This window comes from Zalophus californianus, chromosome X (assembly GCF_009762305.2).
Source record: "Zalophus californianus isolate mZalCal1 chromosome X, mZalCal1.pri.v2, whole genome shotgun sequence".
Taxonomy (NCBI): Eukaryota; Metazoa; Chordata; class Mammalia; order Carnivora; family Otariidae; genus Zalophus; species Zalophus californianus.
Window position 1 is genome coordinate 91,320,607 of NC_045612.1, and position 24,162 is coordinate 91,344,768.

Here is a 24,162-nt window from a genome sequence, read left to right on the forward strand (position 1 = left end):
TTCTAGAGTGTTGGCCTTAGCAGTCGGGGGAATGGTGACGCCTTCTACGGAGATGGGGGTCACAGGACGAGGAGCAGGCGTATGGAGAGAAATCATGATACCACAGAATACGGAATACAGGCTGATCCTGAGTAAGCTGTTTGGGTGAAGGGGAACATAAATCTCATTCCCACAGGCACAGATGTCATGTTTTCTAATACTGCATTCTAGAATCATGGATTCTAGTACTAGTGACAATTTTCTGCCACTTGCCAAACTGTGCTGAAGTTAGCCAAGTAAATGTAATGCTTGAACAATGTCCACAGTATGAAGAAGATGCCCTCCCACATTTGTTAACCGTGCTCGCGTTTCTTCCCGAGCAGATCTGCCAAGCAGCTTGCCACTCTCTTCGTGAACCTGTGTGTCACTGCAGAGACCCATGAGGTCTCTGCGCTCTGGTTCCTGTGGTATGTGAAGCAGTGCGGGGGCACGACCAGGATCATCTCAACAACCAATGGAGGGCAGGTACTCACCCATCCCCACACTGTTCCAACAGAAGACCGCCATGCCTAAATAAAAAGATTGGCATCCTCCTTCTTCAGTCATGAATGGGTGAGGCAGGAGGCAGGCTTGTGGACTTCAGAACTTTATGAGGGCAGCCCCAAGTGGTTTTGTGAGGGACAGTCTGTTGTTAGGGACCCAATGTGGGAACCCAGCCGCCAATGGGGCTTTAAGATGCACCTCGCTACCTCACTACATACTTTTGCCATTCTCCATTTGGATGTGCATCTGATTATTATCCGGGAGGTTTGTAGGAGACCATCCAATGAACATAGCTTGAGCACTTCTTGGACAGCTCAGAAAGAAAAGTCAGAAGCGCATTTTCAATTTCAAACACACACATTACCACACAAAATCCATTCACTCAGGCTTTCATTCATTCATTCATTCATTCATTCTGTTTCCTGAGCCCCAGCGTTGTATAAAGCTCTGTGCTAGGCCTAGTAGGAAGCGAAGGTGAGATCTTAAGTAATCTGCTTGCTGGTCATTTTCCTTCCTTTCCCCTTTCTCCTCCGTCTCCCCATCCTTCTTCTCTTCGTCTTTTTCCTCTTGTCCCTCTCTCCCTCTCTTTCTTCTCAGACCTATTTGAAATAATCTTTTACAAAATTACCTGAACTGAAAATTTAGGAGAAGGCAGTCAGCTCAACCATGTGCCCAGGCATGCAGAATATTCGGAAGCAACAGGCTTGTGACCCAGGATGCTCCAGAGAGGAGGGTGGTGGGTAGGCCAGGGAGGTTCTCAGCCTGAGTAACAAGGAATGGAAAAACAGCCTTAGGTGTGCTCAGGCAAGCAGTAGTCCAGCTGCAGGTGGGACTTCACCGGACCTAGCAGCCCAACAGAAGGATCTAGATGGGACACGAAGCAGGGGTAGCGGCCAGGCAGGTAGGACATGGGGGTCAGGCTGAGGATGTCCAGCAGAGAGTGGAGCCCGGGAATCCACAAGAGCATGACCTAACAGTCACCTGGCTAGAAAGCCTGTAATTTTGTCAAAAGCCAGCAATCACTAGTTAGCAAACAGTGGTCGAAGACACGATTCGCAACAGCAAAATGCAATTTATACATCTCACAGAGAGAGATGTGAGAAAAACTCACAACTGAATCACTGAAACCCGTTCCTATGTTTCCTATCCATCTCTTGAGTCCTCTTTTCTTTCCAGGAGAGGAAATTTGTGGGTGGATCTGGGCAAGTGAGTGAGCGGATAATGGACCTCCTTGGCGACCAAGTGAAGCTGGAGAGGCCCGTGACCCACGTTGACCAGACAGGAGAAAATGTCCTAGTGGAGACCCTCAACCATGAGGTGTTTGAGGTAACCAAAAGCCTTAAACTAGGGGAAGTGGCCAGAATCCCATAGATAATCAAAGCTTAAATAAAGCCAAGAATGTTCCAGACTTCATAGACAATGCTTTGCCAAAGGTGAAAAAGCTACCTCTGAAGGGAAAAGAGAACCAGAATATTTGGGGAGAGGGCAGATGTGTAAAATCATATATTATCAAGCCTCTGTACTGGGCTCCTATGTAATTAGATACCAAAGAAAATATTTACTGAATAAATATCAAGTGCTTCCTATGTGTCTGGCATTATTCTAGGAGTTGGGAACACAGCAGAGAACAAAACAGATAAAATACTCTGCCCTCATGTGGCCTACATTCTAGTGAAGGAGAAAGGCCATAATCAAGTATATGGTTAGGATATAAAGTATCCCAGATGATGGTAAGTACTATGGAAGAAAATCAGGGAAGGAAGAGAGAGTGTACCAGAAGGGTGAGGGGGGGGGGGGTAAGGGGATTGGTCGTGCAATTTTAAGTAAAGTCGTAGGGGAAGGACTCAATCAGAAGGTGATATTTTAGCACAGAACCAAAAAAGATGAGGCGTTGAACCATGTGATGGGGTCCTTTGAGGGAAGAGCATTCCAAGTAGAACAGCCAATGCAAAGGCCCTGAGGTAGAAGCAGGCCCAACATGATGAAGGAACAGCAAGGTGGTCAAATGGCAGAATTAAAGGAATGAGGGGAAGAAGAACAGAAGATGAGATCAGTGCTGTAACAAGGGTCCGTTTCTATATAGGGCCTTGGAGGTGAGTGTAAGGAACTTGGCTTTGACTCCCAAGTGTGTTGGAAAGTCATGGGAGGATTTGAACTGGGAACAATAAGGGCTAATTTTGGTTTTAACACAGTTCTTCCCATTTTTCTGTTAAGAAGACACTCGAGGGATGCCCAGCTGGCTCAGGCAGTGGAACGTGTGACTCTTGACCTCAGGGTTGTGAGTTTGAGCCGCATGTTGGGTGTAGAGATTACTTACAAATAAAATCTTTGGGGAAAAAAAAAAAACATTCCAAGGGGGCCAAGGGTAAAATGAAGGAGAAACATTAGGAAAAAAAACAACCACCCACGAATAATGTTTAAGCACGTTGTTTTTCTTCCAGGCTAAGTATGTGATTAGCGCTGTTCCTCCTATTCTGGGCATGAAGATTCATTTCAGTCCCCCTCTGCCAATGATGAGAAACCAGCTGATCACTCGTGTGCCTTTGGGTTCTGTCATCAAGTGTATGGTTTATTATAAAGAGCCCTTCTGGAGGAAGAAGGGTGAGTATTATCAGAAGGTCCAAGAAACTTGGTGCAAAGACATGTATTTGCATGTAACTGGTTTTATTAGAATGCTGGGCATAAAACACTACTAGTCCAGGTGCTGAGTACCGTTCTAGCCAGTAAAATATATTGTGCCAATAAAATATATATTTGTGACAATATATGTAAAATATATTTGGCACAAACTCCCTTGAACTATGACTGATTCTTTTCATAAAGTCTTGTTTACTATAAAGTCTTGTTTTATCCTGCCACAAAATCTTGTGAAATAGTTATTCTCACTTTCTTTTTTTTAAAGATTTTATTTACTTATTTGACAGAGAGAGACACGGTGAGAGAGGGAACACAAGCAGGGGGAGTGGGAGAGGGAGAAGCAGGCTTCCCGCGGAGCAGGGAGCCCGATGCGGGGCTCGATCCCAGGACCCTGGGACCATGACCTGAGCCGAAGGCAGACGCTTAACGACTGAGCCACCCAGGTGCCCCTTATTCTCACTTTCTAATACAGTTTTTTGAAGGATGAGTTTATAGAGCCGTTCACGAAAGTAGGGATTCTGAAAATTTCCAGGCGATCTCTCATTCGTGTTGAGATTCTACTATATTAAGTTAAGCTGATTCGTTCCTTCACGTATATTCAACAGGTGTGCTACTGTGCGGGCTGGCACGTTCTAGGGATGCCCACCAAGTGCTCGATTCCACAACAGTGGAAATGTTCTAGGGATGCTCCGTCCAGTACCATAGCCACTGAGCACATGTGGGTATCGAACACTTAAACGTGGCTAGCATGGGGCACCTGGGTGGCCTAGTCAGTTAAGTGTCTGCCTTTGGCTCAGGTCATGACCCCGGGGTCCTGGGATCGAGCCCCGTGAGGGGCTCTCTGCTCAGTGGGGAGTTTGCTTCTCCCACTCCCTCTGCCCTTCCGCCTGCTCGTTCTCTCTCTCTCTCAGATAAATAAATAAAATCTTTTAAAAAATTTAAAAATAAAAAATAAAATGACAGAAGCAATACCTGCCTTTAAAAAAAATTACAGAAGTGAATGTGTTCCCTATAAAATGTACAAAAAAAATAAAAGTATTTGTCCCTCTCCTATGGCATGTGTCCTGGCATATCCTCCCCTTAGGGAACAACAACTAAAAATTTTAAGTTGTTTATCTTTAGAAATTTATCATGTGCAGGGCGCCTCGGTGGCTGAGTCCGTTAAGCGTCTGACTCTTGGTTTCAGCTCAGGTCATGATCTTAGGGTCGTGGGATCGAGGCCCATGTTGGGCTCCATGCTCAACGAGGAGTCTGCTTGGGATTCTCTCCCCTCTCCCTCTGCCCCTCCTCTCTCTCTCAAATAAATAAATCTTCAAAAAAAAGCAATTTATCATATGCACAGGTAGTACTTTAAATATATGTATACATATATATTGAACTATATATACACTTTGAATATATATTAAAGAATGTGTGTAATATTTATGAGCAAATATAATTTTAAGTAAATAATGTTACACATTTTTCCAAAAGCATATTTTTTTAAAACAAGATACATACTGTACTGAAATTCACTTTTTTTTTGGTTAACAATGCACCATAGACGTGTCTCCACATCGGTGCATTTAAATCTACCTCATTTCAACAACTGAATACAGAGTATTTCATTGTGTGGCTCCATCAGAATTTACCACATAGGTCTGCTGTTGATAGGCATTTCGATTGTTTCCAAGTTTGTGCTATTATTACACGATGCTGCGGTAAACTGCATTCTTCATATAGCTCTGCAAATCTGTATAGGAGCATTTCCTTTTGATACATTTGTAAAAGTGGAATTTTGAAGGCAATTGACATGGGTAGACCTTTGAAATTTTTGTTAAGAGTTCTGGAGGAGATTATGCTAAGTGAAATAAGTCCAGCAGAGAAAGTCAATTATCATATGGTTTCACTTATTTGTGAAATATGAGGAACAGCATGGAGGACATTAGGAGAAGGAAGGGAAAAATGAAGAGGGGGGGAATCGGAGGGAGAGATGAACCACGAGAGACTGTGGACTCTGAGAAACAAACAGGGTTCTAGAGGGGAGGGGGGTGGTGTTAGCCCGGTGACGGGTATTAAGGAGGGCACGTACTGCATGGAGCACTGGGTGTTATACGAAAACAGTGGATCGTGGATCGCCACATCAAAAACTAATGATGTATTGTATGGTGACTAACATAACATAAAAAAAAAAAAGTTCCTGTCCTCCCAACGTCCTTGCCAACTAATGATATTTTACTACTAATATTTTAAACTTTACCAATGAGCAGAGAAAAATATCCCATTTATCTAGAATTTGTTAATTTTAACCTTTAAGAAGGCTTGAGGCTATATTAAATTATTTTGTAAATTACCTATTTATCCTTTGCTTGTTAATTTTTTTCTGTATGTGTTGCAAGTATTTTGCAAGTAGTGTGTTGCAGTCCTTGACTGTTAGTTTATTTCTGCTTTTCTTGCTGCGTCTCTGGTTAAAGGACTTCGTTAAATGTCTAGATGTCCTTGACCGTCCCTTCCTTTTTAAGAGTGAGGCTTGACCAAGCTGACCGGAAGTCCAGTGTTCATGGGCGGGACTCCTGAGTGGTCTCCCTACAAGTGATAGAAATGTCACTGATGCTGCACGGCTTGTCCCAGCACGAACGTGACTTCTCTCTCTGCCCCTTTGTCCTTCACTCATGCCCAGTGTGCTTGCATGGCTCGGAGGCCAGCCTTGCTCTCGGAAGGAAGTGTCTAAGGACCCACGCTATCCAGAAAGCAAGGCCTCCATTCAGGACAGCCTGGTGTCCCCCACTAGCTCTCTGTCCAGTCTAGCTGACCCCACACCATCAGTGTGCACGCTCTCTTTTCATCTCTTCTTTCTTGTCTTCTTGTAACAGACGATTCCTTGGCTATTTCTCTTGTATCCTTAAGTCTTCTTGAGTTCTTGGGTGGACTTAGGACATTTCTTCTTCCCATACTTCAGTTTCTCTCAACATTTTTCCTGTCCCTGCACACTTGAGGGGCATGCAAGCACCCCTCAATGCAGTGGCTGGCTGGGACATTGATTCTTACAGGTGCACAGTGAAGGGAATGTCAAAGAGAGAGAGAGAAGCAAGTGCAGGTAAAAAAAACAAAACAAAACAAAAACCCCTTCAGGTGTGTCTGCTCACACACAGGTTGAGGGTGGTGCAATACCCTCAAATTCTCTGTTCTTTCTTCCTCCTTTTGAAGCCCTCTCATCGGATTTTCTAGACAACATTTGTTCCAGAGTCCTCCACCATAACTTTGTTCAAACAACCTCAAATTTGCAAGAGAATGACGGAGGGGAATGAGAGAAGCACTTTGGACCAGAATGAGCTGACATTGTTTCCGGAGTTGTTCTGGAGATCATGTGACGAATGAGGATTTGGAACTCTGTGGAGGCTGGTTACCCATGTCCTCTCTGCCCTGTCTCCAGAAAACTGAGAACTAGTTGGCTTAGTCTAAGTGGTTCCTCATAAAAAGTGAACATTCAGTCCCTTCTATTTTACAGTAATGGACTAGTATTTTTTTTTTTTTACACATCTTTGGTTTTATCTGATTTCTTATGAAAGAGGAAGCAAGATGGGGCACAAGTCTTTTTTTTTTTTAAGATTTTATTTATTTGTCAGAAAGAGAGCACAAGCGGGGGCGGGGGGGCGGCAGGCAGAGGGAGAAGCAGGCTCCCTTGCTGAGCAAGGGCTCACGACCTGAGCCCAAGGCAGACGCCTAACCAGCAAGCCACCCAGCTGTCCCGGGACACAAGTCTTAATGACAGGGAAGACAAGATTTTATTGAATTGTGGCCTGGATTAATTCATAACATGACATTGCTTTATTATGTGCAAAGAGGCGCCTACGGTTTGATTTTTCACAAAATGTTGGCTACTCACCCTTCCTTTTGACATCAGTTTGGTTTGCCTTCATTATTTAGAGTATAACATCTTGTATTTGGCCTTCGGGCTCCTAAATTGAAGATGTGTGCTTCACAGTGGCTATTTTGGGTAGTTTGATAAGGTGATGAATATCTTTTTCCATTTTGCTATTTTCCAAGATTACTGTGGAACCATGATTATTGAAGGAGAGGAAGCTCCAATTGCCTACACGTTGGATGATACCAAACCTGATGGCGACTGTGCCGCCATAATGGGGTAAGGCGTGCCTATGGTGGTGCGGGTGCTATTTGGTGTTGACAAAATATTCCCGTACTGTTAATAAATGTGCCTTAAATTTTGTTAAATTTTTTTTTACCCAATGAGTAAAAATCTCCAAATCTGGCAGTAGAAAAATTCTTAATGCCTTTAAAAAAAATTATGTGTTCCAATGGATAAATATTTGGAAAGGAAGTAGAATACCAATAACATCTTAAAATTTGTTATATCCATTTTCTGCTTCATATTTCATGCCGGGGGTAGACATATTTTGGTGAGCTATCTTTTGTGAAAGCATAATATAAAGATGACTTAGGGTGTTTTACTAAAAGGACTTCTTGTGGCTCCTGTGTGGGCATCAGTGGTAATTATGTGGGATGCTGAGATTTTCTGAGCCGCTAGAGAGGAGCCGAGGCTGGCCCAGTGCTCAGCTTGGCAGGCAAAACCAGCACAGACTGGGGAAGTCTTCGGGGTCAGAACCTGGCCCAGACTGGTGGTTACCTGAAGCAGCCAAAATTGAGATGAGCCCTAAGAGAGATACATACAGACGTATTTCCGAGAGAGCCCCGGGTGACGACAGGGAGATCAAAGCCAGTTGTGAAGTTGAAGGCAATCATAGGGCTAGAAATGGAGGCAGATTTGAGAAGGCTGGACGCTAGAGAGACACCCTCGTGAGACGGAACCAAAGAGCAAGGGCTGGATGACCTTAGATGCACGTTTGAGCCCAAGGGCTCGTTCTTGTTGGCCATCAGCCATGTCGGGGGAGGCAGGTCAGTCATCATATTGTCTTGGGCAGAAATTATGGCCGGTCATCTGTGTTTCGTCCCTCAGTCGCTGAAGCTGAAGGTGCTTGTCAGTGTCAAGAATGTAGCATGTGAACAGTGAAACATGGAACAGAATAAACTAGTATGTCATTTGTTTCTTCTGGTTGACTCCATTTGCTCTCTCGGCACATGTGTAGCTATAGAATTGGGGCCAGGATGAACGCAGCCATTAATTTCCCTCCTTTTTCTTATTTGTATGTTTTAGATTTATCCTTGCCCACAAAGCCAGAAAACTGGCACGTCTTACCAGAGATGAAAGGTACGGAACCAAGTGCCTCTTCTCTCTTTCTTCCTTCTTTTCTGCCTACTTGCTTGCCTTTACATTTTACTTAACTTTTTACTTTGAAGACTGCCTAACTATAGGCGTATTCCCAATGCTACACGTCAGCGATGTTAATTATGAGGGTCTAGTAGAGAGGCACAGCCAGTGACTTAAGAACCAAGTGTTCAAATTAATATTTTTTTAAAGATTTTATTTATTTATTTGAGAGGGAGAATGAGATAGAGAGAGCGCATGAGAGGGGGGAGGGTCAGAGGGAGAAGCAGGCTCCCCGCTGAGCAGGGAGCCCGATGCGGACCTTGATCCCAGGACTCCAGGATCATGACCTGAGCTGAAGACAGTGGCTTAACCAACTGAGCCACCCAGGCACCCCATCAAATTAATTGAGTTTATTGTCCATAAGATACCATGCGAGGAGCTCTATGGAATACAAAAATGGACATAGCCCAGGGGCTGAAGACGTACTGGGGAAGGAGATAGCCAGGTAGACAAATGACTGCAAGGCAGGGCAGTCTGTGTGTATCCTTGCATGAGTGATGCATAATAATTACAGATTAAAGGGACAGAGGGACGAGTTTCTCTGGAGGTGGCAGTTTCTTCCAGCAGTTAATATTCACCACTGGCAATTATTTATTCCCACACCGCCTCTGATGCATGTTTACCAACTCTGAGCCTCTGAATTACATTATGGCGCATTCCTTCCCCTTCATTATCCTGCTTCTTTGTGACTATTGTCACCGCTGTGCTTGGCCGGGGGTATGGAGGACTGACCGGGCCACTCACCTAAAAAAAATAAATAAATAAAAATAAAAAATCGCCCCTGAAATAGCAAGACCCATGAAGGTAGGAGGTTTTGTCTGGCTGGTCCACTGCCCGATCTCCAGTGCCTGGAGCAGTGCCTGCAACAAAGCTTTTCCCCATTTAGCTTTTGATCATGTTTATGGTTTATGTGTTTTATACTATAAGAAAAGGCTAACTTTTTATGAAGTTAAATTTATCAGTTTTTAAAATCATGCCTCCAGAATGGTCTTACATATGTTGAAAATACTTTTCTATTCCAAGATTATTTTAAAAATCACTCCTTTTCTAATTACTTTTCTGGTTTCATCTATTACGTTGACGACCTTTGATCCTCCGAAATATATGTTGGTGTAAGAAGTCACAAAGGAGGTCAACTTTGTTTCATTCACGGGTAGCTTTTGTCCCAGTGCCATTTTATTGAATAATCTGTCTTTCCCTCGTAGGTTGTTTTTTTGTTTTTTTTTTAAAGATTTATTTATTTATTTATTTGAGAGAAAGAATGAGAGAGAGAGAGAGCACATGAGAGGGGGGAGGGTCAGAGAGAGAAGCAGACTCCCCGCCGAGCAGGGAGCCTGATGCGGGACTCGATCCCGGGACTCCAGGATCATGACCTGAGCTGAAGGCAGTCGCTTAACCAACTGAGCCACCCAGGCGCGCCCTCCCTCGTAGGTTTTAATAACTTTTGAAAATCATTGCCTGACTCTAAATTCTGTAAAAGTCAGACTTGAAGTAACTTGAAGTTAACTATAATGTCACACCCCAGCTAATAATTGTCTGACTATTGGCTAATGTCCAACGCCCCCAGGAAACTAAATTTCTTAAGAGCCACCATTTATTGAACGTCTATTGTGTCCCAGTTCTCTGTTGAACATCTATTATGTCCTAGCTCTTTATTGAGCATCTGTTATGTCCCAGTTATTATAAAGCGTAACTTTCTATGCTGTGCATCAGTGGTTCTCAAACCTGAGAATCATCTGGAAACATTGGGAAAGCACAGCTCTGCCTGCCACTGCTGTTTCTGAATCAGCAGGTCTGGGCTAGGGCCTGAGAACTTGCATTTCTAAACAAGTTACTCGGGTGATGTTGCTGCGGCTGCGGCTGGTGGTGGTCTGAGGACCACCACACTGTTTTACAGCATGAAAAAAAAAAAATCATGCCAGTTTGTTAATAAAACTAAAGCGCGGAGAGCTTCAGTAAGTAACCTGCTCAAGGTCTCCTAGTATTTGAGGGGCAGAAGCAGAATTCAAGGCTTTTCCTGCCCCTTCCTCTTTCCACTCTGCCCATTGCCTGGCCGTGGGGCGGTGAGAGGAAGAGGGGAAGCAAGGATCCCCCCCAGAATCTCTAGCACTTCGCAGACAGACACTTAACGAGGTACACAGTGTTTACTTGAATGAATGACCAAATTGCTGGGTAGCCCCCCGCAATGCGGGCCATGTATCACTTCCTCTTCCTTCATATTGTTGGCGACCACATAGACTTAAGACATTTGAAATAGAACACAAAGGGTCTTGTTTTGAAAAATTAAAATGAAATGGCAAGTGGAAGCAATAGCTCACAGGGTCTTTGAATGAAGGGTTGTGTGTCTCTTTTACTTCCTTCCTTTCTTCATTTGCCCTTTTGTCTTTTTCTCCTCCCCGCCCCCCCCCCCCCGCCATAGGATGAAGAAACTGTGTGAGCTCTATGCAAAAGTTCTGGGCTCCCAAGAAGCTTTGCAAGTAAGATGGAGAGAGCCCCCTGGTTTTGTCCTCAAGGGGCTCTGAGGGATAGGCTCACGCAAGTAGCGTTCTAGAGAGCTCACGTTCTCTCTGATAGCTCAAGAATCCCACAACACTGTTGTGTTTCGGGCAACGCTACACTTGTCCCCGAGTTCAGCACTCTTCCTGGAGCAGAACGTTGGGCCACGCCACTCCCACCTCTGTCAGAGGGGTAGGACAGAGCTTCGGCTACTCCTCAGGAGATCCTGGATCCTAGCAGCCGGGATGGGAATGCAGAGAGTTTTCTCTCTCTCCGATCCTGTAAAAAGCTGAGGTCCTCATTTGTTTGCATAAACTAGCATATAAGCATTCCCCAACACCCACCCACCCTGCACTCTCAGAGGCACAGATCAGGTGGCCTGGCCCTCTCTTGCACATCCCCTTTTCTTTTGTTTTACCCTTGAACTTTAGGGGTGCAGGGAAGACACGCCGATTATATTGGCTCAGGGGGAGCCCTGCCGGCCGAGTTTCACAGATACCTTCGGAAGTAGCCTGAGGATGAGGACCCTGCGATCTTCAAGTTACACGAGTAGTAGCCCCCACCCCACCCAGGTGGTGAAAGGCAGGATGGGGGGGCGGGATCACGGGTCGGTGTGGTAAGGTCATTTGGTGACCGCCAGAGGGCGCGATGCGCCCCTAACCAGTAGACATAATCCCATCCCTCATCCATATTTAAAGCAACGAATTGGTGTTCTCATGACATGCACCAGACCGTGGGGGTTTGTAACATTTGAACATGGATTAAATCACCTTTTGAAAGAGATTATTAAATCCGGTTATCCATGAAGCATTTGAAGACAATGGAGACCCATGTACAAATAAGCGGTTAAAGAGTGAGAAAAATCTAATGAGGGGGCTAAGACTGTTTAACTTGTTAAGCCTCTTAAATCCAAATCTCTGCAGTGCACATCATAACCTAGTTGAGCAGCTACATGGCTTAATCTTCTTACTTCCACACTGATCTTGCTCAACTTCACAGCGCCTTGCTCCGTCCCACTCAGGTTGTTGTAGCTTTTCAATTTGTCATTTTCGTTCGTTCTTTTAAAGCAAGATTCCCCTTCCCCCCTCTCCCCCCGCCCCCCACACGATGTAGGTGAAACTCATGCTCTTGAGGATTTTTGGAGTTCCTTGAACGAGAGTGATGGATTGGTCTGGAGAGAAGCGTAATAATAATAATGAAGATTGTGTTTTGCTTCAATTTTTTGTGCTTCCGTAGACCACTTAGCAAGTTTATGTATTTGAGAGAGAGAGAGAGAACGAGTGAGGGGAGGAGCAGAGGGAGAGGGAGAAGCAGACTCTTGCTGAGCGGGGAGCCCGACACGGGGCTCGATTCCAGGACCCTGAGATCATGACCTGAGCCGAAGGCAGCGCTTAATCAACTGAACCACCCAGGCGCCCCTCGAAAGTTTAAATATAAGCATAGCCTCTAGGCTCAAGGGTAGCGCGAGTGAAGTAGCAAAACCATCAATATACACACGCTAAAAAAAAATAATCCTTTCACGTCCATTAAAAATGACTGGTTTTTCTGTTTTAAAATGCTGTCCAGATACTTCATCCTGGTAGATACTCGAGCTTTCTTGAAGTAAACGTTCTGAGACGCACTCAGGCTGAGGTGGTATGTCACTGAGATCCCTCCAACGACCTGTGGGATGGTTGTTTGGGGAACCCCAGTTGGAAGGGAATGTAGTTGCTCTCAAATTCCAGCAACAGTTGAGCATGTTTAATGTGGGAAAGTCTCTTTCTTCGAAGAAGAATGTGGGTGATTCATTGCTGCTGATAAAGATGAGCTGGTCCTGTCTTTGTTTGCTCTTGGCAGGAAGAGGAGCACTTGATTTCCTTTTACTTTGGTGTTTGTTATGTGGAAGGAAGCAAGCCCCGGGAGCAGGGAAAGGGGAAAGATAAAGCCCACCCTCTCTTCTGAGTGGCTGAAGACAGCCAGAGAAGAGTGCTCCCAAGGTGGTGGTTGCCCTCAGACGCAGAGAGCGCATGAGATGTGGCAAGACCACGAGCGACCCGGACCCACTGACATCCCCTCAACTAGGGCCCTTGTGCTCTATAAATAGGATGCGTTACACACGACTATCCATCATGCCGTATGGGACTGCCTATTTTTTAGACAAAACATTTTTTTCAAAATCTCTTTTTAAGCTGACATTTTTCTCTTAAAACTTGCTATGTTGATTTTCATGTCAGAATAACAAGGATAAAGCTTATTTTGGTTATTTTAATAAAAGGCTCGAGCTTTGCAAAATCTCAGCCAACGTTTCGCCTGTTTGTGGAAAAAACACGTCTTTCAGACATCAATAGTTGTTGCAAGTGCCCTCATCCATAGAAGTGCCTACAAGCCCATGAAAACATTCATTCGTCCATCTAGCTGCCCTTACTTGGCAAAGCTCACTTCCACCAAAGACATGAATCTGGTCATCCTTTTTCTTTGATAGACATGTTTTTCTGCCGTTTTCTCTGCTTCAGCCACTCCAGTAAGCATTAAATCCTTTTTTAAACTTGTCTTGAAACCATTAGGCACTAATAACTTTTTAAAAGGTAAGACCAATTAAAATGTGGAATGAGACAGTTGCAGTTCATGAACATTTCCTGAGACATGAATGAACCAAGTGAGAGAACTTTCTGCAGTCAGAATGTCTTCGGAGTTTATTACCAAGGACATTTACCTGCCCGAAGGCATATCTCTAAAAATATCAGGCTAATAATAAGGCTTTCTTTCAGATGTATATTGGTTCTTCAATATGATGCCCACCAGGCTGTGTTTGATTTATTCTAGACTAAACAGCTTTGTCTGAGTTTTCTCTGAACTTTTGTCTTTCTCTCTTGCAGCCAGTGCATTATGAAGAGAAGAACTGGTGTGAGGAGCAGTACTCGGGGGGCTGCTATACCACCTACTTCCCCCCTGGGGTCATGACTCAATATGGAAGGTAGAGTAAAAGTGTGCTAAGCTCTCACTGAAATTCCCTGAACCTGAATCCGAACTCTAAATGGGTTCATGGAGCTCTTCTCCCTTTTTATCTTGTAAACACGAAAGAGAGAGAGAGAGAGGAAGGAAGGGAGGGAGGGAGGGAGGGAAAAGAAAAGATACCCCTAATTTCCTTTGTATCTTGTGAATCTCCTGGGTTGAAGTCATTATAATTCCACACCATGGTGTGCCTTGCACTCTGGATTCCTCTGAAGGAGCAATCCCGATCAATATAACCAACGAAGGTGGCCACATAAGAATAGGAATTTAGATAGTCAGAGGGTTCGCTTATATTGTCAGAAGAATTATCTTTATCCTGAGGTTAGAGCTCACTAAAATTTCCTTAAAATGGAATTGTCAGGGTGCCTGGGTAGCTCAGTCAGTTAAGCGTCGGACTCTTGGTTTTGGCTCAGGTCACGATCTCATGGGTGTGGGATTGAGTGGGATTGAGCCGCAGTGCGGAGTCAGCCTGAGATTCTCTCTCCCTCTGCTCCTCCCCCAACTCGTGCGCATGCGCGCGTGCTCTCTCTTAAATAAATAAGTAAATCTTTTAAAAAATGGAACCGTGGAAGTGCCAACATGGGTACACCATTAGTAAAAGCAATCCTCAAGTCAGGATTTCTTAGAAGTTTACTATGAAGGACACTGACCTGCCCAAAGACATATCTCTGAAAACATCAGGATGATAAGGCTCTATTTCAGGCATGTATTGGTTCTTCAATATGAATTCTAGTCTGGGAGTGCAGGGACTTGAGTACAGTCCCGATTCTACCAATAACCAGCTTTGTCATCCTGCACAGGTCGCTTCTCTCTGGACCTTACTTTCCTTGGCAGGTGTATAAGAAAGCACAAGATGGCATACAAGGGATATAATAATCAGTATGTTCATGACAACATGAGGGTTTTTTTAAAAAGACTGATTTTATTTATTTATTTACTTAGAGAGTGTGAGTGGTGGGGCGGGGCAAAGGGAGAGAGGGAGAATCTCAAGCCGAGTCCACGCTGAACTCAGAGCCTCACGCGGGGCTCGATCTCACGACCCTGAGATCATGACCTGAGCCAAAACCAAGAGTTAGATGCTTAACCAACGAGCCACCTGGTGCCCCAGGAGTTTTTTTTTAACACTTTTTCTGAGATATAATTCACAGACCATACAATTCGCCAAAGGCGCACGATTCAGTGGCTTTTAGCATTAACGGCGTTGTCTGTCCAAGTAGGACTCACTGGTGTTTAGATAATTGTGTTTGATGACAACGACAAGGTATGGATTGATGATCCAGCAGTAATTATGATGACCATTATAGTAATTACTAAGCCAAACAATAATTTAATGCCAAGAGCTCAATCTAAATGAGATAGGACATGTAGGGTAGTGAGGAAAAGCCTGTTGGGAGTATGCAATAAAAAGAAGGTACGAGTGAATTTAAACAGGTGATCAATCTGTCCACAAAAATCAAAGAAGGATTAAAACCTGCTTGTGAGGAGATACACAGTGACTTTGGTGAACACTTTCCTTATCTTCCTGAGGATGGCAAAATGTCACGTACAAGAACATTCTGGGGCCAAAGAGCACCACCTGATTAGCTACTGGGTCAGTAAGTTCATTTTGGGATATGCTGAGTATAGACTACGTCCATAGTAGTTGCTTCATTCAGGACTTACTGGCTGAGCACCAACCATTTGCCAGGCACTGTGCTGGAAACATCCATACTGAGAAAATTCCTCCGTGCTGCGAAGGAGCTGACAGTGTTGGGGCCTGGGGTGGGGGATGGGGAGAAGAGAGGACAGCAAAAATTGACTCTAACGTGCTGTGGTAAGTACTCTAATAGACTGGCGTACAGATACCATGGGGACCCAGGGAAGGATGGGCTAGCCTTACCGAGAGAAATCCAAGAAAGCTTCCTAATACACATACCACCTGAGGAGTGTAGAAGGCAGAGAAAGGTATTGGAGAATGCACCCCGGGCAGATGGAACATTATGAGCTTGGAATCCTTCAAGTTTGTGGGAGGTCTGGGGGAAAGTTCTGCGTGGCTGGGCTCTGGATCATATTGGGGATTGAGAATGGAGATTCTCTGATGGAGAATCAGAAAGGTAAATAGGATCCTTTGCCTCATATAACAGATTCAGGAAGACAAAATTTGCCCTTTCAACAAAGAAAGGCCAGTCAGAGCATGACTTTTGGTTTTGGGTTTTGCGGTGTGAATAGATTTCTGACCACGGAATGGCAAGTTTCATGCTCAGTCCCCTAAGGTGTTGCAAGAAAATGTCTATCGGGCCACGGGATGGCGGGGAGCAAAAAAGAGATTCACCCACACGGGCCTGACCCTGGCCACACGACAGAAACAACATAAAGCCCATCGTATCAGGCTTGGGTGGTGACATGGCAGTACCCTATTTTCATCCTTATTTCTTCCCAAGGACATGTATCAGGCTTCATGTCACCACCTTCAATTTGGAGGGTAGAAACTAAGGCTCAGCATATCTTGGTGACATAGCTCCTGGACTCAGCAAGGATTACCTGCCACAGGGCTTCCCTTGACCCATCAGGTCATGACATTTGAGGTACTGCAAAGAGTGTTATCTTCAGGGGCCTGGAAGTACACAGAAGATGCTCTGTTTCCAGATGAGGACAAAGGACAGTGTTGACAGCGCATTAGTAAAGAAACACACATTTCTTAAGGAATTTTACTTCTGGGTAGGCAGAAAAATGAATTGTAGTGATGAAGCAATAAAACACGTAAAGAAATATTTTACTCCACCAAGCCAGGGGAAATACACATGGAAATATCCCTTTTTGTGAATATATACTGTCTGCTCACTCAGCTGTGAAAGAAGAGGCAGGGATTTTTCTTCTCCAGCTGTTGGGTGTTTTTTCCCCAAGGGAAGGTTTGTACATGACAAGTAGAGGAAAAATACCTCTTTGTCTGTTTGAAATTAATTCTTAGTTTTTACATTTTTACATTCCAATTGTTTGCATGACTAGTTCTCTAAGCACTTATTCTCTCATCTAATATTTAATTCTAGGATTTGGCCAGGGCTTCTAGAGGTTTCCAACTTGGTGTTAGTTCCCTTGATTTGAAAAAAAACAAACATGCACGGGCACCTGGGTGGCTCAGTGGATTAAGCGCCAAATCATTTTGCCTCCTGTCGTGATCTCAGGGTCATGAGATCAAGCCCCACATAAGGCTCCATGCTTGGTGTGGAGTCTGCTTGAGATTCTCTCTCTCCCTCTCTCTCTGCTCCTTCCCCCACTCGTGCACTCTAAATAAATCAGTAAATAAATAAAATCTTGAAAAAAAGTGGACATTTGTAACGATGATATACGAGGCAAAGCATAGAGGATAAAAACAGAGACCTTGACATTAAAGCAAGCCTGTTTGCTCCTGTGTAAAAAACAACATTGTTTAATGAACTTGGAGAAAGCGAATTTACCTTCTCTTGCAGGGAATCCTTCCTGAATACCTTTAGGCTCTCCAGGCCCTTCTGGCTACAGATTATTCCAGATTATTCCATGTATTATTGGCAGCATTTAATATTCTATAATATCTTCTCTTCTACTTTCTACCCCCTTTTTATTTATTTTTAAAGATTTTATTTATTTGACAGAGACACAGAGAGAGGGGGAACACAAGCAGAGGGAGAGGGAGAACACAAGCAGAGGGAGAGGGAGAAGCAGGCTTCCTGCCGAGCAGGGAGCCCGATGTGGGGCTTGATCCCAGGACTCTGGGATCATGACCTGAGCCGAAGGCAGACGCTTAATGACTGAGCCACCCAGGCGCCCCTCTACCCCCTTTCTATTCTTAATGGCTTCAGTGAGGGCCAGTGAAGGAAAACCCACCAATTCAAGCAAGCCCATTCGGTTTTCTGATAAAAAGCTCAGTGGTGTACAGTGTTGGCCGAGATAGAGCTTGGGTGTTCACTCTGGACCTCCACATCCCTTACTTGAGATAATGTAAACCTGAGATAGGATGAATAATGACAGGGTAACAGTGCGTCCTTTATGGTATTTTTGTCAGGGCAACAACAAACCACCCCTCCTAGAAGCCAAGTGCAGGACACTTCTGTCCCTTTGTATAGCATATGGCCACTCTTTGCTAACCAGTGATGATGATACACCAGGCAAAGCACAGAGGACAAAAACCAGAGACCGTGACATCTGGTAGACCTAGTTCAAATCCTAGCTCTGCTATTTTCTAGCAGTGTGGCTCTTGGCAAGTCAGCGCACGTTTCTTCAAGCCTATTTCCTCATGTGTAAAGTGGGATAATGATAATAGTAGGTATGTCGTGGAGCTCTTTAAAAAGATTGAATAATGCAAGAGGGAGGAAGTATAACTAGGGGGCTAAGACTGTGGGTGCTCAGGGTGCCTGGGTGCCTCAGTCAGTTAAGCATCCAACTCTTGGTTTCGGCTCAGGCTCAGGTCATGATCTCATGGGTCGTGGGATCAAGCCTCATGTAGGGCTCCACGCTCAGCGGGGAGTGTGCTTGAGGATTCTCCCACTCTCTTCCTCCCCTGACTTGTGTTCTCTCTCTCTCTCTCTCTCTCAAGTAAACAAACAAATCTAAAAAAAAAAAAAAAAAAAAAAAGACCGTGGGTACTGGAGCCAAATGGCCTGGATTCAGGTCTCAGCTCTGCCACTTACTAGCCATGAGCTGGAGTGAATGACCGTCTTTGTTGCTGATTAGATTCCCCAGGAAGCAGAGTCTGAAACACAGATTCGCATACAGGATATGTACTCGAGACAGCCCTTGGTGTCAGTGCTTGTGGAAGTGAGAGGAAGGGAGCAAGAGAGGGACAACGGAGAAGCTGGACTGTGATGGACTTCCAGTGAAGGCCTCAGCTGAGCCCATAGGGAGCTCTGGAGCTAGAATGGCCCTTAAGAGTTGTTCCAGGTTGGAGCGAGGCGGGGAGAAGTCCTTACCACCCCGTGATGATCAGTCATTGAATGCTCCTGCTTCTGGAAAAAGGCAGAACCTTGAGGTGACGCAGTTTTCTTCAGCAGAGGCGATCCCCAGAGGGGGCTGGCACCCGAAGGCATCCTCTGGTAGTGCTCCCAGCAGCGGGGAAGAAATCCTTCATTCTTGGGCGCCTGGGTGGCTCAGTTGGTTAAGCGACTGCCTTCGGCTCAGGTCATGATCCTGGAGTCCCGGGATCGAGTCCCGCATCGGGCTCCCTGCTCAGCGGGGAGTCTGCTTCTCCCTCTGACCCTCCCCCCTCTCATGCTCTATCTCATTCTCTCTCTCAAATAAATAAATAAAATATTTAAAAAACAATTTGTATAAAAAGAAATCCTTCATTCTTGAAGGGGGGGTTCTTGGCAGTGCATCACAATGTCACAGTCCCTGTAGCTCCATATTCTCGTCTGCAAAATGGGGATAATCATAGCACCGACCTCTTAGGGTTGTGGTGAGGATTAATGCTTCGAGGAGTACTTGGCACCCAATGAACGTCAGCTGTTATTTAACGAGGTAAAACTCTTAACACAGGTAGAGGTAAGTGCTCAGTGAGTGGTAGGGGTTTTTTGTTTGTTTGTTTTTCGATTTATTTGAGAGAGAGCGTGAACAGGAGGAGGGGCAGAGGGAGAGGGAGACAAGCAGACTCCCAGCTGAGTGCAGAGCCCAATGTGGGGCTCGATCTCACAGTCCTGAGATCATGACCTGAGCCAAAACCAAGAGTCAGATGCTTAATCAACAGTCGCCCAGGCGCCTTAGTGAGTGGGTAGTTTTATGGCCTTAGTCAGGCTCATAGATTTGTTACCTGTCACTGATGGAGAAGTGTCCTCTAAGAGATGGGGAATCCAGAGCTCAGTGAGAGGAATTGATTTGCCAAGTTCATTGGCGGAATAACCAGGTAGGGAACTGAGGTAGGTGTCACCTGGCTTGGAGCTGGTGAGCCATAAAAGGACTGGGCCCAAATAGTCCCTCATTTCGTGTAGGCGAAGCAAATACATACTCCAATGACATCAGCCCCTATACCTGCAAGCTCTTGCTGCAGGAGCACAATTCAGCTTGTATTCTTTGTGACAAGGATCATGCAGTAGCCGGAGGCACCTGTGAACATTATTCCAGAATTGTCCATGTACTCGTGACACTTAGTATCGGAGGAAACCAACCGGACTTGGTCTCTGTAGGAGGGCTCTTCTCTGCCTCTGTCAGACTGACCATTTTGACCTCTTTGCTTTTGTTTCCAGGGTTCTACGACAGCCCGTGGGCAGGATTTATTTTGCAGGCACCGAGACTGCCACGCACTGGAGTGGTTACATGGAGGGGGCCGTGGAGGCTGGGGAGAGAGCAGCCCGAGAGGTAGGGCCTCGGGTCATGGGCCGTGGGAGAGGAGGCAACGCATGGGTCCTACAAGCAGGTCAAAGGTGTCTGAGATCCTGGAGACCAACTCTCCAGTAACCTCCATCTGAAGACCCATGAGACACCATTTTAACAGTATCCTCAAGTGCAACAAACACCTTAAGCCAAAAGTAATAATGAAAATACCGTGTCACCCAAAGTAGAAAGACCCCATGGGGCAAAAGATCCCTATGGGTGTACTTGAGAGATCACCCGGGTCTAATATTATAGAACCAAAAATGATTTTATTACGACTCAGAATTCATTGTATATTTCCTGACAGTCCCTATGATCTCATTCCTATTGAGGCATGTTCACAGCTACTCGAATCTGTGGTGAGCCTAATGGTTGGAGCTTCTTATGTCATGGCTGGAAGACCATTTTAGAGCCTTTTAAAGATTCAGTGGACTACGTTGGCTTTTACCCTGGTGTTTTTGATGGATATCCCAAGAGACAATCAGTTAGTCCTTTATTTAAAGAGCAGATTAGCAGCAGAAAGATGGTGTCACCTTTGTAATTCACCAAAACACTCTTTTCAGATCCTGCATGCCATGGGGAAGATCCCAGAGGATGAAATCTGGCAGTCAGAACCAGAGTCAGTGGTAGGTTATATTCTATTTCGTGAATTTAAATCCCGTCTCTCTAAAAACAATTATTTGCAGAAAGAACCACTTATAATGTTCATACACCTTTCCCTAAGTAATTCAACTCATGCATGTTTGAAAAGATACAATGAGGGGGTGCCTGGGTAGCTCAGTTGGTTGAGCCTCCGACTCTTGATTTCCGCTCAGCTCAAGATCTCAGGGTTGTGAGATCGAGCCCTGAGCTGAGCTCATGCTGGGCATGGAGGCTTCTTAAGATTCTCCCTCTCCCTCTGCCTCCCCTCTCCAAAAAAAGAAGAATTTTAAAAGATACCATGTGTTAGGGCAGAGGTGAAGGATTTAAAAGAAATTGATAAATTTGTAGCCTGCCACATCCATTGCAGATTATTAGGAAAAATACAGTTTTTGTCAAGAGAGTTCTAGAACATACTAAGAACTCAAGAAACGCTTTCTGAATAAATCTCTAACCTGGTGATTCCCAACAGTGGGTAAGAAATGAAAAGAAGTATGGCAGCCTCCCCTGTCTAGGGACCAAGGGGTGGAATGAAATGGAACAGATTTAGATTAGAAAACTATGTTCAATATATGCACTATTACTTTTGTAATAAAACCCCAGGAAGTTTTCCTGACTGGAAGGAAGGACACACAGAGGGATAGAGTGAAATGCATTGCAGAGGACAAGGGTCAGAAAGGTCAAAGTTATTCCTTGATCAATGTGAAGTCCAAAAGAATAGCCCTGCCAGTCCAAGTCACTGCCTTAATGCTTCTGTCGGAGATGGGACTGGGGTCTGAGTGGACCACAGAGTCATTGAACTCAACAAATACTTACTGTGTAGCGACTCCACATCAGCCACCATGCTAAGGGTACTTAAGCAGTGCTTTCACGGAGCAACGACATGTGGAGAGAACAGATGATAATCAGAAAGCACAAGTGTCATGAAGAAGACTTGCCAAGGGTGTAAAAAGAAGAAGCCATCTTAGCCTGGGGCCACAGGAAAAGCTCTCCCAGGAGCCTGTAAACTAAGACTTGAAGGATGAGTCAGAATTAGCAAAGTAAAGGGCCTAGTGGGGAATGGGGATGAGTGTCATGAGCAGCAGGTACATTATAATTAATGGCCTAGAGGTGGGCAGGAGTGGGTCATGTTCAAAGAACTGGAGGGAACCAAGAATTTCTGGAGCAAAGTGCGTAAGCCCTGTACTGACACCGAATGTTCTCTGAACCCAGGATGTCCCTGCGCAGCCCATTACCACGACCTTCTTGGAGAGACATTTGCCCTCCGTGCCAGGCCTGATGAGGCTGATTGGATTGACCGCCATCTTTTCAGCAACTGCTCTTGGCTTCCTGGCCCACAAAAGGGGTCTACTTGTGCGGGTCTAAACAGTGGGCGTCTGTAGCCACACCTTCTTCTCACTCTGTCTGGTGTGTGGGTTTGGGGAAGGGGTTGCAATGAGGTTCCAAGAAGACATAAAGGCTGTAGAATGAGGTGGGGAGCATGAAGACGAGTCAGACTTCGACCATAGGACACATGGTGTGCCCTTTTCTAGTTGACCCCTGCATATCGTCCCTTACCTGGCTTCACGTTCTGTCTTGCCTATTTCCGAGTTTACTGCACCCAGAATCTTTATAGTAGCTAAACAGGCTTCTTAAGATCCTCGCTGTCCCGTACCACACCTTGCCCATGCACAAAAAACTAGTTCTTTCCCCCCCTCTGTGGCTTTGTGTGGGTCCTTTCTCTTATGTGCAACTTCCTGTTTGTCCAGGTTCTCTGCACTTGCCCTCACAGTACTGTATTGTCATAGCTGGGCCTTAGAGAACATCCAGTCTTCGCCTTCTCTTGTAGTATAGATCAAGCCAAGGCCAGGAGAGGTGGACCTTAATCGCCCAAGGTCCACAGGAAGCCGAACATCCAGTCTTCGCCTTCTCTTGTAGTATAGATCAAGCCAAGGCCAGGAGAGGTGGACCTTAATCGCCCAAGGTCTACAGGAAGCCACTGATATTTGGGGGACTAGAACACATGTCCATTGCTTCTCCCATCCCCCAGGGTGTATGCCCCAATCACTCACCCTTCCACACCTGCCATGTCCCTTTGTGTGGGTTTATGCTGCACTAAGTTGTTAGGCACTCCTCAGTGCTACTCAGTATGTATCCTCAAGTCTTACTGTCTTGTGCAGTGTGTCTTCAGCAGATTTTAGTTTCTTGGAGGATGGGAATCTTGTCTTTTCTTCCTTTTGTATCCTCCATTACGTCTGGATACAAAGGTCAGTACGCACTTGGGCAATTAAAAATAAAGTTGATTGACCAGATGTCTGTTGTCTTTTCTTTTCGGGTAGTGACTTTCAAGGTTTTGGCAGATCAGATCAAGACCCAGTATTAGGCATATAATGGTGGCTTTAAAGCCTTTGGTCAAAGTTTCCTTGAAGACCCAGATGATGCATGCATTTTGATTGCATGATCCATCATGGGCGATGCGTGTCCAAGCACTTGGTAAATGATTTATAGTGATGATAAGGATGCTAAAAGACAGAGCTCCTTCCTTGCACCCCCCTCAAAAGACCTGTCATGATAATTGACATATTAACAAGATGCTTTAATTATTAAGATAATTATAACATTTCAGTTGCCTTTTCATATTTTTATCAGTGCAAAGCTTTTTACTAGGTACACTCATTAATTTAAAACTACAGTTTCATAGTCCGTTAAATCTCAATTAAACTATTTTTTAAACGATATCATCATTTCAAAGTATTCATACCTCTCAACTCCCAAGGTCAGTTTTTGTCAGAATATGTTTTAAATCCATAGATGACCATTCTCTTACTCTCCTTTACAAAATGAAGCTTATTATTCTTAGCATAAATGCAGTTTGAGAAATCTCCATGATTAATGATAATGTGGAGTTTCTGATTTTACAGTGACGTTTACATTCACGAATTTATAGGAATTTAGAGACTAAATGAGGAGGTGAAAAAACCCACTAAGACTTTGCATGTAACCATTTTGGTTTTTGAATCTGCCAAAACATGTAATGTACTTGGCATAGAGATGTCTTCAGCACGTTTCCCTTCAGAAAACATCCCCCCCCGCCAAATTTACCACATTAAGAACTCCCAACACATCCATTAAGAAGGAGTCAAATAGGGAAACGCACATCAAAACCACAGCGAGGTATCACCTCGCGTCTGTCAGAATGACTTACCATCAAAAAGACAAGAGGATGCCTGGGCAGTCAGTCGGTTAAGCGTCTGACGCGGGTTGTGATCTCAGGGTCATGGAATCCAGTCCCACAACTGCGCTGAGGGTGGAGC

General features: G+C 44.9%; 1 protein-coding gene across 3 annotated transcripts in view; it reads left to right on the forward strand.

The window, feature by feature from the left end:
- MAOB (monoamine oxidase B) overlaps window positions 1-23,160 on the forward strand; it is a 114,583-nt gene extending 91,423 nt beyond the window's left edge. For all 3 annotated transcript variants that reach the window (XM_027608612.2, XM_027608613.2, XM_027608614.2), the window contains 10 exons: window positions 363-504; window positions 1,699-1,848; window positions 2,964-3,123; window positions 7,186-7,282; window positions 8,312-8,365; window positions 10,845-10,902; window positions 13,777-13,874; window positions 20,104-20,215; window positions 20,794-20,856; window positions 22,082-23,160. In XM_027608612.2, the coding sequence (XP_027464413.1) occupies window positions 363-504; window positions 1,699-1,848; window positions 2,964-3,123; window positions 7,186-7,282; window positions 8,312-8,365; window positions 10,845-10,902; window positions 13,777-13,874; window positions 20,104-20,215; window positions 20,794-20,856; window positions 22,082-22,234 (1,087 nt within the window). In that variant the 3' untranslated portion in view covers window positions 22,235-23,160. The remainder of the gene's footprint in view (window positions 1-362; window positions 505-1,698; window positions 1,849-2,963; window positions 3,124-7,185; window positions 7,283-8,311; window positions 8,366-10,844; window positions 10,903-13,776; window positions 13,875-20,103; window positions 20,216-20,793; window positions 20,857-22,081) is intronic.
- The last annotated feature ends 1,002 nt before the right edge of the window (window positions 23,161-24,162 follow it).